Genomic DNA, 12898 nt, shown 5'->3' on the forward strand with positions numbered 1-12898 from the left:
TGTGGTTTTTTATTATATTATGAGAATGATTATTAGAATAAAGCTCGTCGTCGTTGCATCATGTTAATAAACATTTACGCCCACTCGATCGGGAACACTTCCGCTTTCGGGTCGTACTTCGCCGCGTATTCTTGCAACCCCTTCCACAAGTTCGGCTCGACGCCGATCGTCCCTTTCTTCTTGTTTTCGGCGGCCAACGCGTCGCCTCTTTCGCCCGGCAAGTTGATCGAACTCACGCCTTCCTTCCTCTCCGCGTTCTTCACGCGCTCCATCACGAACGCGCTTTGCTCTAAGAAATCGTCGTTACCCAAGATCTTCGGGTCAATGGCGAACACCAAGTTACCCCAGTTCTTCGCCGCCTTCTTATCGTTGTACGCGGCGCCGACCAACGGACCGGCTAACAACTCGATGCACAAGGACAAGTTGCTAGACTTGTACCCGCAATCAAAGGTCATGATCGCCCCACCATCCAACGCGGCGTTCGCATCCGTGGTCATGTTCCCGTCCTTGTCTTGTGCAACGTTCGGAGGTAACGGTTTACCACTCGTCTTGGCTTCCAACAACCCGAAGAAGGCGTACGCCGAAGTCGCCATGTCCAAAGTCATCGGCTCGCCGCCTTTCCTCGGGATCGAGCATCCGATTGGGTTGGTCCCAAAAATCGCTTGCTTCGCCCCAGCCGGCGCCACAAACTCCGGCGATTGCGCCAAGACAATCCCAACCATGCCTTGCTCGCCAATCTTCTTCGCGTAGTACCCCAACGCCCCGGTACTCGTAAACGTGTGGTTCGTCCCGACGACCCCGACCCCGTGTTGCTTGCACTTCTCGATCGCAATCTCCGCCGCTTTGTCCAAAACAATCATCCCGTGGTTGTTACCGCCATCGATTGCAGCCGATAAAGGCACCGGTTCGGTGATTTTGATCGGCGTCGCCTCCGGGTCTCGCGCGATGCCGTTCGTCGTCACTTTGATAATCCCTTGGTTGTTCCCACGCAGTTGGGCGTACATCAAAATATCCAAAATGCATTCGGTGGCTTTTTCGTCGTACCCGTAGGTTTTGATCGCTTTTCGCGTGGTTTCCGTGAGTTCGTCGATGGAGACCATGGTGTCTCCTGAAGCTTTCACGACGAAAGACTTCTTCGAAGCGGAGGAAACTCTTCCTCGTTTGAGAGGAGATTTCGATTTCATCATCGTCACCCCGGGGGTGATGGATGCAGATTTTAATGAAAAACTCATCTTTGTGTGTGTCTTATTTTATATTTGAAAAGGAACTACTTTGTGTGAGCAGTAATAAATATATACTACGCGTAAAATAATAATAACTTTTGCGATAACTTTTGTGCGTGTAAAAAGAAAGCGCGTTGAAGTCGTGTTTATTGTGATGCGATTGATTGATGTGATTACACAAACTCTCTCTCGATGAGAATGGATAGAGAGATATTTCCTCCTAATAAGCCACGGAAGGAACTTGACACGTCATCTCGATATTTAAAAAACCCTAAATGAACAGTTTTTCTTTCCTCCTCTTGTCTTTTTTTTTTTGAAGTTTTCTGGAGTTTTGGAGCAACTGAAGAAGCACTTTAGTAGTAGCAGCAGTGAGAGAGAGAGGACACAAAGTGAAAGAATGTCGAAGAAAGGAGCGGGTCCGTGGTGTTTACACGTCGCTCTGGAGTTGAAGAAAGAATTCGTGGACAAGTTTCTTTTGAAATTTGCGGAGTTAGCGAGACACGTGGAAGCGAACGAGCCGGAGACACTTTCGTACGAAATCGGACGAAGCGACGAAAATGAATGCAAATTTATCATCGTCGAACGGTATTCGAAGAAAGAATATTTAGCGGAACCGCACCAGACGTCGGAAATGTTTAAGAAATTTAAGCAGTGGATGAGTGCGAACGAGGAGATGTTTGTCTCGAAGGATGGGTTTAGCTTTTACGAACAGCAGATTGGGTACATGCACAGATGATGTGAATATATTTATCATTAGATTACATTTTTACAAATTTGTTTCTCTATTTGGCGACCGAAACAAACGCCGCCTGAAATCGCTCTTTTTTCATCGCGCGAGCTTCGTCTACCCACCTTTGAATCTCTTTGACTTCTAACAAACGCGCTCGTTTCACGCTCGTCGGGTCGTTTTTGCTCGAAAACATCAAATCGTTGTGATGCGCGCCTTCGTCGATTTTCACTAAAACGACGCGCGGATTGGACGTTTCCAAGACGCCCAGTAAGTGCCACGGGTCTAACATACCGTTTGAAAAGACAATGTTTGAGGCAAAGTTCTCGACCATTTTGCGACCGCCGTAAGTTTCTTGGGCGAAATACGGTCTCGGTTGGACGTCGTACGCGTCGCGACAGTAGCGAAACTCGTTGGTTTCGTTCCAAGAAGAGAGCCAGTACATGTCGTTTTCTCCGCCGGTCGTTTCCATTGGCATGAACATCTCCGAGCAGTACTGATATCCCCAGAGATCTTCGGTGGCTTTGGTGTCGTCGTTCGGTGACGGGTCGCCGATTGTAAAGCACTGCTCGGTTTTCGTGGCGTTGTAGTAGATGCTGACCGCCTCTCTCAGGTTTTCTAACAGCGCTAACGAAGTCGAGTTTGACGCGTTCGGATCGTCGACCATCATCTCGTTGCACACCACTTTCATCGGCCACGCGGGCAACGTTCCTTTCCCTGATAACATGTACCCACTCTCGACTGGGTAATCACCCATCGCGATGTAATCCAACGCCGATTGCGCCCACTCGGCGACTTCGTACGGCGACTCGATATCGTCGCACGCTCTAAACGTGTGTTTTAAAACGTCCAAATATATCTTATCGCTTTCATCTCCAGAGTCTATCAACAAAGTAAACGCGTCTTGTATTCTCTTTGGACACTCCGCGCCGTGTCCGCTCACCATGGCGGTATACGTCGACCCTCTGGCGAACGCGTTCGGATCTACCGGCGGATCTTCCCCGTCGAACGCATAAATAGGCGCTGATGCTGCAATCGCCCCGTCCACTACGTGCGGGTACTTCATCCTCATCCACGACGCTAACATGCCGCCATAAGACCCACCAAACGCAATCACCGCCACGGCGTCCTCGTACTCTTCTCTCAACTCTCTGACCAACGAAGCGTAATCCGCCAACGCTTCCATCGAGTTCAAATGTTTCAACGTATTCTTATTCGTATCCTCCTCGTCATCATCACTCATTGGTGACGATTTCCCGTAATATCGATGCTCCGCGAACACTAACAACGCGTTAAAATGTTCCGCGTTTTCCCACATCAAACCCGTATTTTCCAAGTAACTTTCCACGTTCGCCTCGTTTCCAGTGTATAAGAAAATGGGCGAATCCTTTCGATAAAATTCAGAACACACGAAATATCTCGTCTTAAACTCTCCTCCTCCTTCTCCTCCTCGTTCCTCCTCCTCCTCGCTGTTCCAAGAGAAGTGCGAGAGCGGCTGTTGAATCCACCTCTCCTCGCACCGCGAGACGTATTTGTTTTCTTCTTCTTGATGAAATCTCGTTAAAAGCATTCCTCGTCGTCGTCGTCGTCGTTCTCTGCTCGGTTTTGGTTGCCGTTTTAATGGTGGTTCCGTCGCCGTCGTCTGAATCGTCGAGGAGGAAGAGGAGGAGGACAAATGAATCGCGCGACTTTCAGCGATGGTGACAGCGTGTGAGAGCAGGAAGAGGAGAACGAAAAACATCATCATTTGCGCGCAAATGAGAAAAAAAGTGACGCACTGAAGTCTCTCGTTTCATGAAAACAAAAATTATTCACATTAAAAATTCACCCCCTGCCGGAGGATCGCTAAACTCTCTCTCTCTCTCTCTCTCTCTCTCTTTCTCTCGTCTCGTTTTATTATCATTATTGTTTAGGCGGTGTTCTCGGGGGTAATCTCGTCGGCGTCCCCGGTTGCGGAAACGCGCTCACGTCCGGTAAGATTTCCATCGATCCGAGCGGCGTCGTGCGCTGCGAGGTGGCGGACCCGGGGATTGAAATGTTCTTTCTCAGAGTACCTTGGCGTCTCGGCGTGGTCGTGCCCACCACGGAGACGTCACTATAGCTATCGTTGGATGTCATGCTATCGTCGTGCGATTTCGAAGACGTTGCTCGTTTTTTGAATTTTTGACCTCCGGCGCCTCCGTCGACTTCGGTGGTCACGCCTAAGCACTGCTTGCACGCACCGCGTTCTAAACTCTCTTCGTTTTGGACGAGTTCGTAAAGGCTTGGTTTGAATAAGCGTTTTAACGAGCTCGCGATGATGTACGGTAACAAGCATAAAAACGTCACCGCCCAAAAGCCGAGCCAATATTTCGGGGTCAACACGGTCGATTCGGTGAAGATTTTGTACGAGTACGTGGAGTAATACACGTCCGTGTGACTCAAGACGACGTTTAAGATCCACCACAACGCGAAGGATCCCCAAATGGTTAAATGATGGATCCACGTCCAGTAATTTATGAACAAACCGATTTGTAAGTTCAACGTGAACACTAAGGAGGTATACATGGTCGTGCCAACTTCCCACAAACCAAAAACGTGGCCGTCCTCGTGATCGGCTTCGCCCGAGTGCACGGCTTTCATGATGGACCAATAGGTGACGATAGCGACCCAGATGGCGTTCAACGCCCACACGGCTTGAGATTTCTTGTTGAAATTTTTGTTCCATTGCGTTTCGGAGTACAACTCTGGGTGCTTCAAACTCGAATCCGGTCGAACGTCTTGGTCGAAGAGGCCGAGAATGATCACCGGATAACACACGAAGAAGATGTTAAACGAGGACATCAACCAATCGTTGTAGATGACTTGGCCACTCGCGGCGGCGTGTAAGTTGTAAATGAATATGGTCAGACCAAACGCCAAGTTCTTATAGAAGAAGTAGCACACCATTCGGGCGATTCTTTTATAAGAGTACCGACCGTGCAAAAGCAACAGACGTTCGAGAAATCGAAACTGAGCAAAGGCGAAATCAGACGCCATGACGGCTTGCATGCCTTCCTGTCCGGAAATGCCGACACCGATGTGCGCGGCTTGAATCATCCCAACGTCGTTGGCGCCGTCGCCAATGGCTAACGTGATTTTACCGGAATCTTTCACGAGTTTTGTCACCAACGCTTTTTGTAACGGCGAGACGCGACAGCAAATCACCGCCGCGCAAGACGTCCCCAATTTCAAAAAGTTATCCTTCAACTCTGCAGATAACGCGAACGATAACGATCGCCCGTCGATGACTAAACCCATCTCCGCGTCCACTTCCGCGCACTGTTTCGCGATTTCCAAACCGTCGTCAATTTGCTTCGAAACAGCTTCTAATCCTTGGGTTTTCATTTCTTCCTTGGAAATTTCGCCTTCGGATTCGAGCTTGACCAATTCTTCGACGTTGATTACTTTTAAACTCATTTGTGGGGTGATTAAAGAACACGCGGAGCCGATGTTGATAGCCGTGTCTTGTTTATCGCCGGTGAGTACCCAAACAGCGATACCGGCGCGCATTAATTGCTCAATACAGCGCGGCACGCCCATTTGGAGCTTATCCTCAATCGCCGTCGCGCCAACTAATTCCAAGTCTTTTTCTATGAGTTCCGCGACGGCGTCCAACTCTTCGTCGCGCTTCTTCATCGCTTGGGAAGCTTTGATGAATTTCTTGTTCCACGCTTCGTACTCGCTGGAAGAAATTTCTCTCTGCGCTAAACACAAGGTTCTCAAACCGCAGGCGGCGTAATCGTCGATGTGTTGTTGCGTGGACTCTTTAGCTGCGTTACCACCTTTGTTACCGACCGCTAACCGCTCGTAAATGACTGAATCCGCACCTTTAGTCATCAAAATGATTTTATTATCGTCTTTCGAGCGAACGACGACGGACATGCGTTTCCTCGTCGAATTGAATTCCAACAAGTTCAAAACCTCGTACGTTCTCACGGAGTCTTTTTCGCTCTTATTCACGGATTGTTCGAGAACTTCCACCGTCGTGCTCGTTCGGTTGTTGAAGAAAAATCCAAACCTTTTGGCGGCGACGACAAACGCGAGTTCATCCGGCGATTCCGCTTGGTAAACGACTTGCTCGGGAGTTCGTTCGCCTTCCGGGATGACGGTTTGACAGACGGCTAAAATTCGAAAGAACGAACGCAACTGTTCGCGATCGGGCGACGTTCGCCATTGACCGTCCGTTAAGCGGCTATCGATGAAGTTAAACGACGGCTCGATGGCTTTGGACGATCGCGCGGGTGGATTCCCACCTTGCCTTTTGATCAAAGCGTGTTCGATTTCGGTAATACCTTCGCCGTACGAGACGCCGTTGACGGACAATTTGAAAAACTCCATCGCGTTACAGGTTAACGTCCCGGTTTTATCGGATAAAACGGTGTGTACCATCCCGAGTTCCTCGTTCAAGTTACTCGTTCGTGCGCTCATCGGCGTGTCCGTTTCTTCGTGATACATCTTTCGGTCCCGATTTAACAAAACCATCGCTTGGAAAACTTTCACGAATTCCAACGAGACGTATAAAGAAATAGGAATCAAATATCCGTACAACACGTAGGAGGTAAAGAATGCAAACACACCGACAATGTCGGTTTTATTCACGTCGAAGGGTTCGTCCGAATTCGCGGTATCCAAGTACCAATGCTTTGGACTTTCGTTTTTCACCCACCAGGAACAATAAATTGCGGAAATCGTGGACATGGAGAGCAACAAAATGAGCATACCTAAAACGACATAATCCATCTGTTTCTCCACGTGCGACCGTTTCGATGGCGTTTCCGATGCGTTCATCATAACTTTTGAATCGTGTCCGGTGTAAATGACAATACCGTAAACGTATTCCGTGTTTCTTAACTGCGACCCTCTCAACAAAACGTTCGTCGGCGTCACGGCTATTTTCTTTTTTTCCGACACAAAAGGCGGTTTCAACTCCAAGTTCCCGCTGAACGTGTATAAAGAGTTATTCGGGTGTTCGCACTCGACCGTGCATAGATTGCCACTCAAGTGATCCTCTGCATTCGCCATCACGTCGTCTCGTTGAGAGTTGCGACACAAATTCGCCAGCTTTGCGTTTGAAATCACCTTGACCCCATCGCCCATATCTACGCTCCTTTTCAACTTCAAGTTCGTCTCGCCGTCTAAATTCTTCGTTTCCACGTAACACGTTCTCTCCTCGTTGCTCGATCCAATCATGATCAAATCGCACGGAAAAAACGCATCTCGTACCACCCTCACGACGTCGCCACACACCAAATCTCGCCACTCCTTATTCTCCATGCACTCTCCGTTAAACCGTTCAATCGGCGTTCGATTTTGCTCGTTATCTTGCTTGTGCCTCTTATAATCCTCCACGGCTTCTTTCGTCATGCTCAACGTGATGATAAACGTCAGCGGCACCCACATCGTGTACGGCTTAATCGGCGAAATGCTCTCGAAACACGAAATCGTCGCCACGGATAAAAAGTACAAGTTCGCGACTCTCCGAAACTGTTCGTATAAACCTTTGGGAAGAAACGTCACCACGTTATACTTCGACGTCGATATCGAGTTGCTCTTGAACTTTAACGGCGCGTTCGTCTCTCGGTCAGAGCTGATTGAAAACACCCGCGATATCGGTTTTTCCTGTTCTTTTTTAAACATCGACGTCGCTCGTTCGAGAACCGAAGGTGATTTCGTCAAGGATTTGTTCCTTTTTTGCAGCTTCGAATTCGACGAAGACGACGAGACCGACGGTCTCGATTCCAACGCATTTGCCGGGTCGACATCCGTCGTCGTTTGCGTCGTTTTATCTCTCGCTTTCTCTGCATCACCGCTGCTCATTCTTAGTATCAGATATCAAACTCTAAAACCAAAGCGCGCTTCGTTTACGCGCGCGTGTGTGTGTGTGTGTATATCTTTCCTCCGAAATGCGTTCGATTTCTGTTGACCTCGTCCCGAGACGATGATGACGATCCCAAATCGCAAACGGTTTTCGTTCTTCACGAACAAAAACACTCGGCAAAGTTTCTCCCGAAAATCCTCCCTCGATATATCCTTTTCGTCGGAGTCGTTCTCTCGAAAAGAAGACAAAGAAGACAAAGAGAACGTCTCCTTCTCCTCTGTAATCAACACGAGAGGAAGAATATTAATTTTCAAAGAATTTTGACGTTTTTTGGACTGCAGCTGGCAATTTACGTGAAATTTGTGAGATTTCAAATGTGTGTTGAGATATATAATACGCTTTCGCGCGCGGACGAGATGTGTCTGTCGTTTTTCGTTTTATGCATCAAAACGGTTCACACGGTGGGTGCGTTTGTTTTAGGCAAACCTTCGGCGTCGACGCACTCGTACGCCTTGTCGTCGACGGGGACTTTGTCTTCGCTGCCGACGATACACACCGTCATCGGTTTGTTCAGGAGGTACTCCTGCGCGACTCTGGTCATGTCTTCTGCTGTGCAATCGAGCAGACGCGTGCGGAAGTTTTGACGTTGGGCGTCGGTCATTCTCTGCGCGTATAAGGATTGGCCGCGAGAGGCTGGGGCGATCGGCGAGTCGATGGATTTGAACGCGCGCAAATGCGCCTCTTCGACCATGGTTTTCGTGATTGAGCTCGGTTGAGCGGCCCATTCGCAGGCTTTTTGGAACGTTTCGATAGTTTCGAGCGTGTTCGGGTCGCGGTAGGAGGAAAAGTAGAAGATGCCGGCAGACGGGACGAACGAGGAACCGCCGCCGTAAGCGCCGCCTTTCTCGCGAATCTCTCGGTGGAGGAATTCAGTGCTCATGGCTTGCGAGAGGAGGAAGAGCGCCGGGGCGTCCGGATGTTCGTACCCGACGGTTTCGATCGCGCCGGTGCAGTAGTTGGTTTGACCTTTGATGGCGACGTAGGTTTTCGACGCGGATTGCGGGGTAAACGCGGCCAATTTCGCGTTCAACGACGATCCATCCGAGGAAGAAGGTTTACTTCCCGTGGACGGCAACGCCGACAACCATTTCGCCAACTGCGCTTTGCCAGCTTCCACGTCTTGCGCTTGAGACGCGACGCGGCATCTCTTCACGTTCTCTGGCGTCAAGAGTAAACTTTGAATTTCAGAGCACGCGGCTTTGACTTCTTCCACGCCTGCTTGTTCGGCTTTCGCTAAGCGTTGCGCCAATGCAACCTGTGGAAGACCGCCGGTGCGGTTTTCGAGTTCTCCCGCGGCGGACATTTTGGACGCGCACACGGCTTTACCGTACCCCATGCCGTTTTGCGCGACGGACGCGCCTAACTGCGCGGACCGACGTTTGATCAAGAACTTCAATCGTTCGTCGTCGCCGAACCATTTCGCATCCGTGCAGACGTCCAACAAGATGTCGCCCATAGCGTCGGCGTTACGCGCTAAACAGTGAGATCCGATGTTCATGGCAACTTCGCCGTTCTCGGTCCATTTCAACGGCATGTTCGTGTCATTGTTACTGAGAACATCGATGGATACGCCACCGCTGACGCCTTTGATTTTCTCCGCGAAGTCTTTGTACCCAACTTTCGATGTGCCGATTTGGTCCACGTAATCCGCGAAATAGTCCAAGTACGGCGTCAATCTGTCCGGTAATTGAGAGCAATCAAACATGGCGCCGACGTAGACCACCCCATTCGTCGGTTGCTCGTCCACTTGTAACTTCAAGTCGATGTTGTTCGAGTTCAATCGTAACTTTTCCTCTTTCGATCCCCACTTTTTGATCGATCGGTCCACCGCTTCAGCGACTTTTAACGTCGGCAACAGCTCGGCGTTTTGTTCGCCGTCTTGCGCGGCTTTCAATTTAACGCCGTCCTCGACAATTTTCTTCTTTTCGTCTTCGGAAAGTTTAGATTCTAATTCTTTCAACAACGCGTTCTCGGCTTCTTCCAATTTGGCGTCGTACTTTTCGTCCGATCGCGCACGAACGATAACTTTGTGTTGGTTATTCAAAAAGTACTTCGAGATTAAGTTTTGCCAATACTGAGGATCGGAATCCAATTTCTCTTGCAATTGCCTCGCGAGCGAGAGTGTTCTCAGCGGTCTCAAAGCGTCGCCGTCGTGCACCCACGTGGACATGGTCCCGATGCCAACCATTAAACCAAAGTTTGGCTTCACAGCTGCGGCGTCTAATTCGATTTGGTGCAACGTCGAGTCGACCCGGTTTCTCGGAAACCCGGATTTCGCGACACTTTCCAACGTTTCTTGAATCTTTTGTTCGACGATTGGAATCTCCTCTTCCCCGACGCCTTTCACGCCAACCGAGAAGGAGGTTTCTCTTCTCGAGTTGCCGTAGCCGCTGCCCGGCGCCAAGCCGCTCCCGTACCCGGGCTCTAAAAGCGCCTCGTGGAAATACGATTGCGGACCGGAAAGCAACAAATCCGACGCGATCGATAACGCAAAGTTATCCAATTTCGCGTTCGCGTCGTCCTTGACGTTGTTCAACATCAACCACGCGGTGGACGTTATGGCGGTTTTCTTCGGATCGTTCACCACGGAGTCTCTCGGGACGGAAACTTCCGCCACGACCGGCGACGTGTATCTACTCTCGTCCGCGATATCCAACTTGGACACGTCGATCGCTTCGAACTGGTTCAACGCCATCGTTTCCGCGTTTATCAACGTCTCTTCCAACGGGAAATCGCCGTAGGTGTAAAACCGAGCGTTGGACGGGTGATAGTGCAAAGCGTGAAACGCTTTCAACTGTTCGTACGTCAGATCTGGAATCGCAGTCGGGTCACCGCCGGAATTGTAATGAAACGTGGACGTGGGGAACAAATTCGCCCCGAGCGCTCGCATAAACCTCGCATTTTGCGACCCCATCGCGCCTTTCATTTCGTTAAACACGACCCCTTTATACTTCAATCCGGAACTCGCGTCTTCGGTCTTGGCGAATTCAAACCTGTGCCCTTCCTGTTTAAAGTCCTGTTCTTCGAGTTTTGGGAAGAAAACTGCGTCTAAATACACGCTCAACAAGTTATCGTAATCAACTCTGTTCATCGTCGCGAACGGATAACACGTAAAATCCGCGCTCGTCATCGCGTTCATAAACGTCGACAGCGACCTTCGCAACATGTTAAAAAACGGGTCTCGAATCGGGTACTTGTTCGACCCGCACAAGGTCGTGTGCTCCAAAATATGCGCCACTCCGGTGTCATCCATCGGTACCGTTTTAAAGCCAACGTTAAACGCGTTGTTCGAATCATCCGCCCCGATGTGCAGCCAATGCGCGCCTGTTTTCACGTGTTTCAAAGACACCGAGACGACTTGGTAATCCGGCACCGGTTCGACTTTTTCCACTCGGAACGCGCCGTTGGCGAGTAAATCCCCAGCTTTCAGTGATTTCAACTGTTCCAAACTTTTCTTTGATTCGTCCGTCGCGACTACCGAGGACGCGGAGACGTTGTTGCCTTGCGACGACGATGCTTTCATCACAATCATCCCGGACGCGGAGGACATCAGCATTTGCCTTCGCGTCGTTCCCACTTGCGTTCGGATGAGTTTTCTCTGCGTTGATGTTGTCGCTGATGTCGATGACGCTTTACTCCTGGAGAATAAAGAAGAAACGAACGTTTTCCCGGTGTGTCTCGCAGAAGAGGAGACTTTTAACGCGTTCGCCGTTGCTCTGATTTGCATTTGTTTGCGTGTGCGCGTGTGTCGAGCGGATTCGTTCGAAAATTTGTGACGTATGCACTTAAACATACGTAAGGCAACTGCTCTGACTTTGGTACAGAAATGCTTCTTTTCCACACGATACGTTCACTAACTCACAAAAAACGCCTCAATTTCATTCGTGGGAGAAAAAAACACCACGGTCGTCACTGTTGACCCCGACCGATACACGCATACATAAAGAATGGGGAAGCAGTTATCTGGAGCGCAGAAGAGGAAGAAGAGGAAAGAGAAAGAAGAGCTCGCGAAGGAGGCCGTGGAGGAAATGGAGCGTTTAAAGCTTGGACCGACGGAGTTGTGGACGGGATTGGTGTTGCATCACAAGGATGTGTTTGTCTCGCATGTGCTTCCGAAATTGAATAGGACAGATCGGTGTTTCTTTTCGAGAGTGAATAGAGAGAGTCGGGGTGTGCTTGAATACGCCGGGGTAAACGTATCGGAATTATGTTACAATGTTGACGAATGTTCATCGATTTCGACGTTGGAATTGGCGTGGAATCACTTTCCCTGGGCAGAGAAAGATAACGATGGAGACGTGGCAGATCAAGCCTGGTTTTGCGAGGGAGTTGCTGCAACGAACAAACTCGAGTTTCTCAAGTGGGCGAGAGAAGTGAAACAGTGCCAGTGGGATGAAAAGACGATTACTGTGGCAGCACGTGAAGGCAATCTCGAGATGTTAAAGTACTGCTTCTCTAACGATTGTCCATGTGATGAAAAAAAGGCGTGTAAACATGCTGCTGCAGGAGGAAACCTCGACTGTCTTCGGTTTCTTTTCGACAAAGTGGAACCTTCGCGAGATACGGAAAGAGAAGCGGCAATACAAGCAACATGCGGTGGTCACGTGGACATCTTGAAATATTTCGTAGAAGAAAGAAAGATATCTTTCGATGATTTGAAGCTCGACTGCGTGGGAAACGCTACAACGTATGGCCGACTCGATTGCATCAAATACTTAGTCGAAGAGGCGAAAGTGCCTCTGAACGACTGGCGATACATCGCTTGGGCTCGGTATCGCGAGCACCCCGACTGCCTCAACTACTTGCTCGAAAAAGGGTCTCCAGAACCAACGGACGAAGAATACGCTCGACTTGTCAAACGAATGAAAGAACGGCAGTAGAACACGAGCAGAGCAGCACTGGAAAGAACTATCGCACACACACACACACACACATTTTTTCAATACTAACGAATAAGAGAGAGACGTACCCCACAAATCTAAAACGCACGAAGAATAAAGGAAAGCGTCGCTTCCGCTGGAATAAAGAGAGAGAAAAAGAGGGAAAAGA

General features: G+C 49.5%; 5 protein-coding genes across 5 annotated transcripts; 1 reads left to right on the forward strand and 4 right to left on the reverse strand.

The window, feature by feature from the left end:
• Window positions 1-74: 74 nt before the first annotated feature.
• Window positions 75-1232, reverse strand: Bathy05g03850 (ureidoglycolate dehydrogenase; the record flags this gene model as incomplete). Its single annotated transcript, XM_007512976.1, has 1 exon — window positions 75-1232. One exon carries the CDS (start codon window positions 1230-1232, stop codon window positions 75-77), a length of 1158 nt encoding a protein of 385 aa, XP_007513038.1.
• A 773-nt stretch (window positions 1233-2005) lies between these two features.
• On the reverse strand, window positions 2006-3697 carry Bathy05g03860 (predicted protein; the record flags this gene model as incomplete). The annotated part of the gene is made up of 1 exon (XM_007513217.1): window positions 2006-3697. The coding sequence occupies one exon, from the start codon at window positions 3695-3697 to the stop codon at window positions 2006-2008; it is 1692 nt and encodes a 563-aa protein (XP_007513279.1).
• A 155-nt stretch (window positions 3698-3852) lies between these two features.
• On the reverse strand, window positions 3853-7788 carry Bathy05g03870 (aminophospholipid ATPase; the record flags this gene model as incomplete). The annotated part of the gene is made up of 1 exon (XM_007513284.1): window positions 3853-7788. The coding sequence occupies one exon, from the start codon at window positions 7786-7788 to the stop codon at window positions 3853-3855; it is 3936 nt and encodes a 1311-aa protein (XP_007513346.1).
• A 455-nt stretch (window positions 7789-8243) lies between these two features.
• Bathy05g03880 (predicted protein) lies at window positions 8244-11399 on the reverse strand (the record flags this gene model as incomplete). The annotated part of the gene is made up of 1 exon (XM_007513032.1): window positions 8244-11399. One exon carries the CDS (start codon window positions 11397-11399, stop codon window positions 8244-8246), a length of 3156 nt encoding a protein of 1051 aa, XP_007513094.1.
• Window positions 11400-11796: 397 nt separating this feature from the next.
• Bathy05g03890 (predicted protein) lies at window positions 11797-12729 on the forward strand (the record flags this gene model as incomplete). Its single annotated transcript, XM_007512814.1, has 1 exon — window positions 11797-12729. The coding sequence occupies one exon, from the start codon at window positions 11797-11799 to the stop codon at window positions 12727-12729; it is 933 nt and encodes a 310-aa protein (XP_007512876.1).
• Window positions 12730-12898: the final 169 nt, after the last annotated feature.

The sequence above is a fragment of the Bathycoccus prasinos genome, assembly GCF_002220235.1.
Source record: "Bathycoccus prasinos genomic : chromosome_5".
Taxonomy (NCBI): Eukaryota; Viridiplantae; Chlorophyta; class Mamiellophyceae; order Mamiellales; family Bathycoccaceae; genus Bathycoccus; species Bathycoccus prasinos.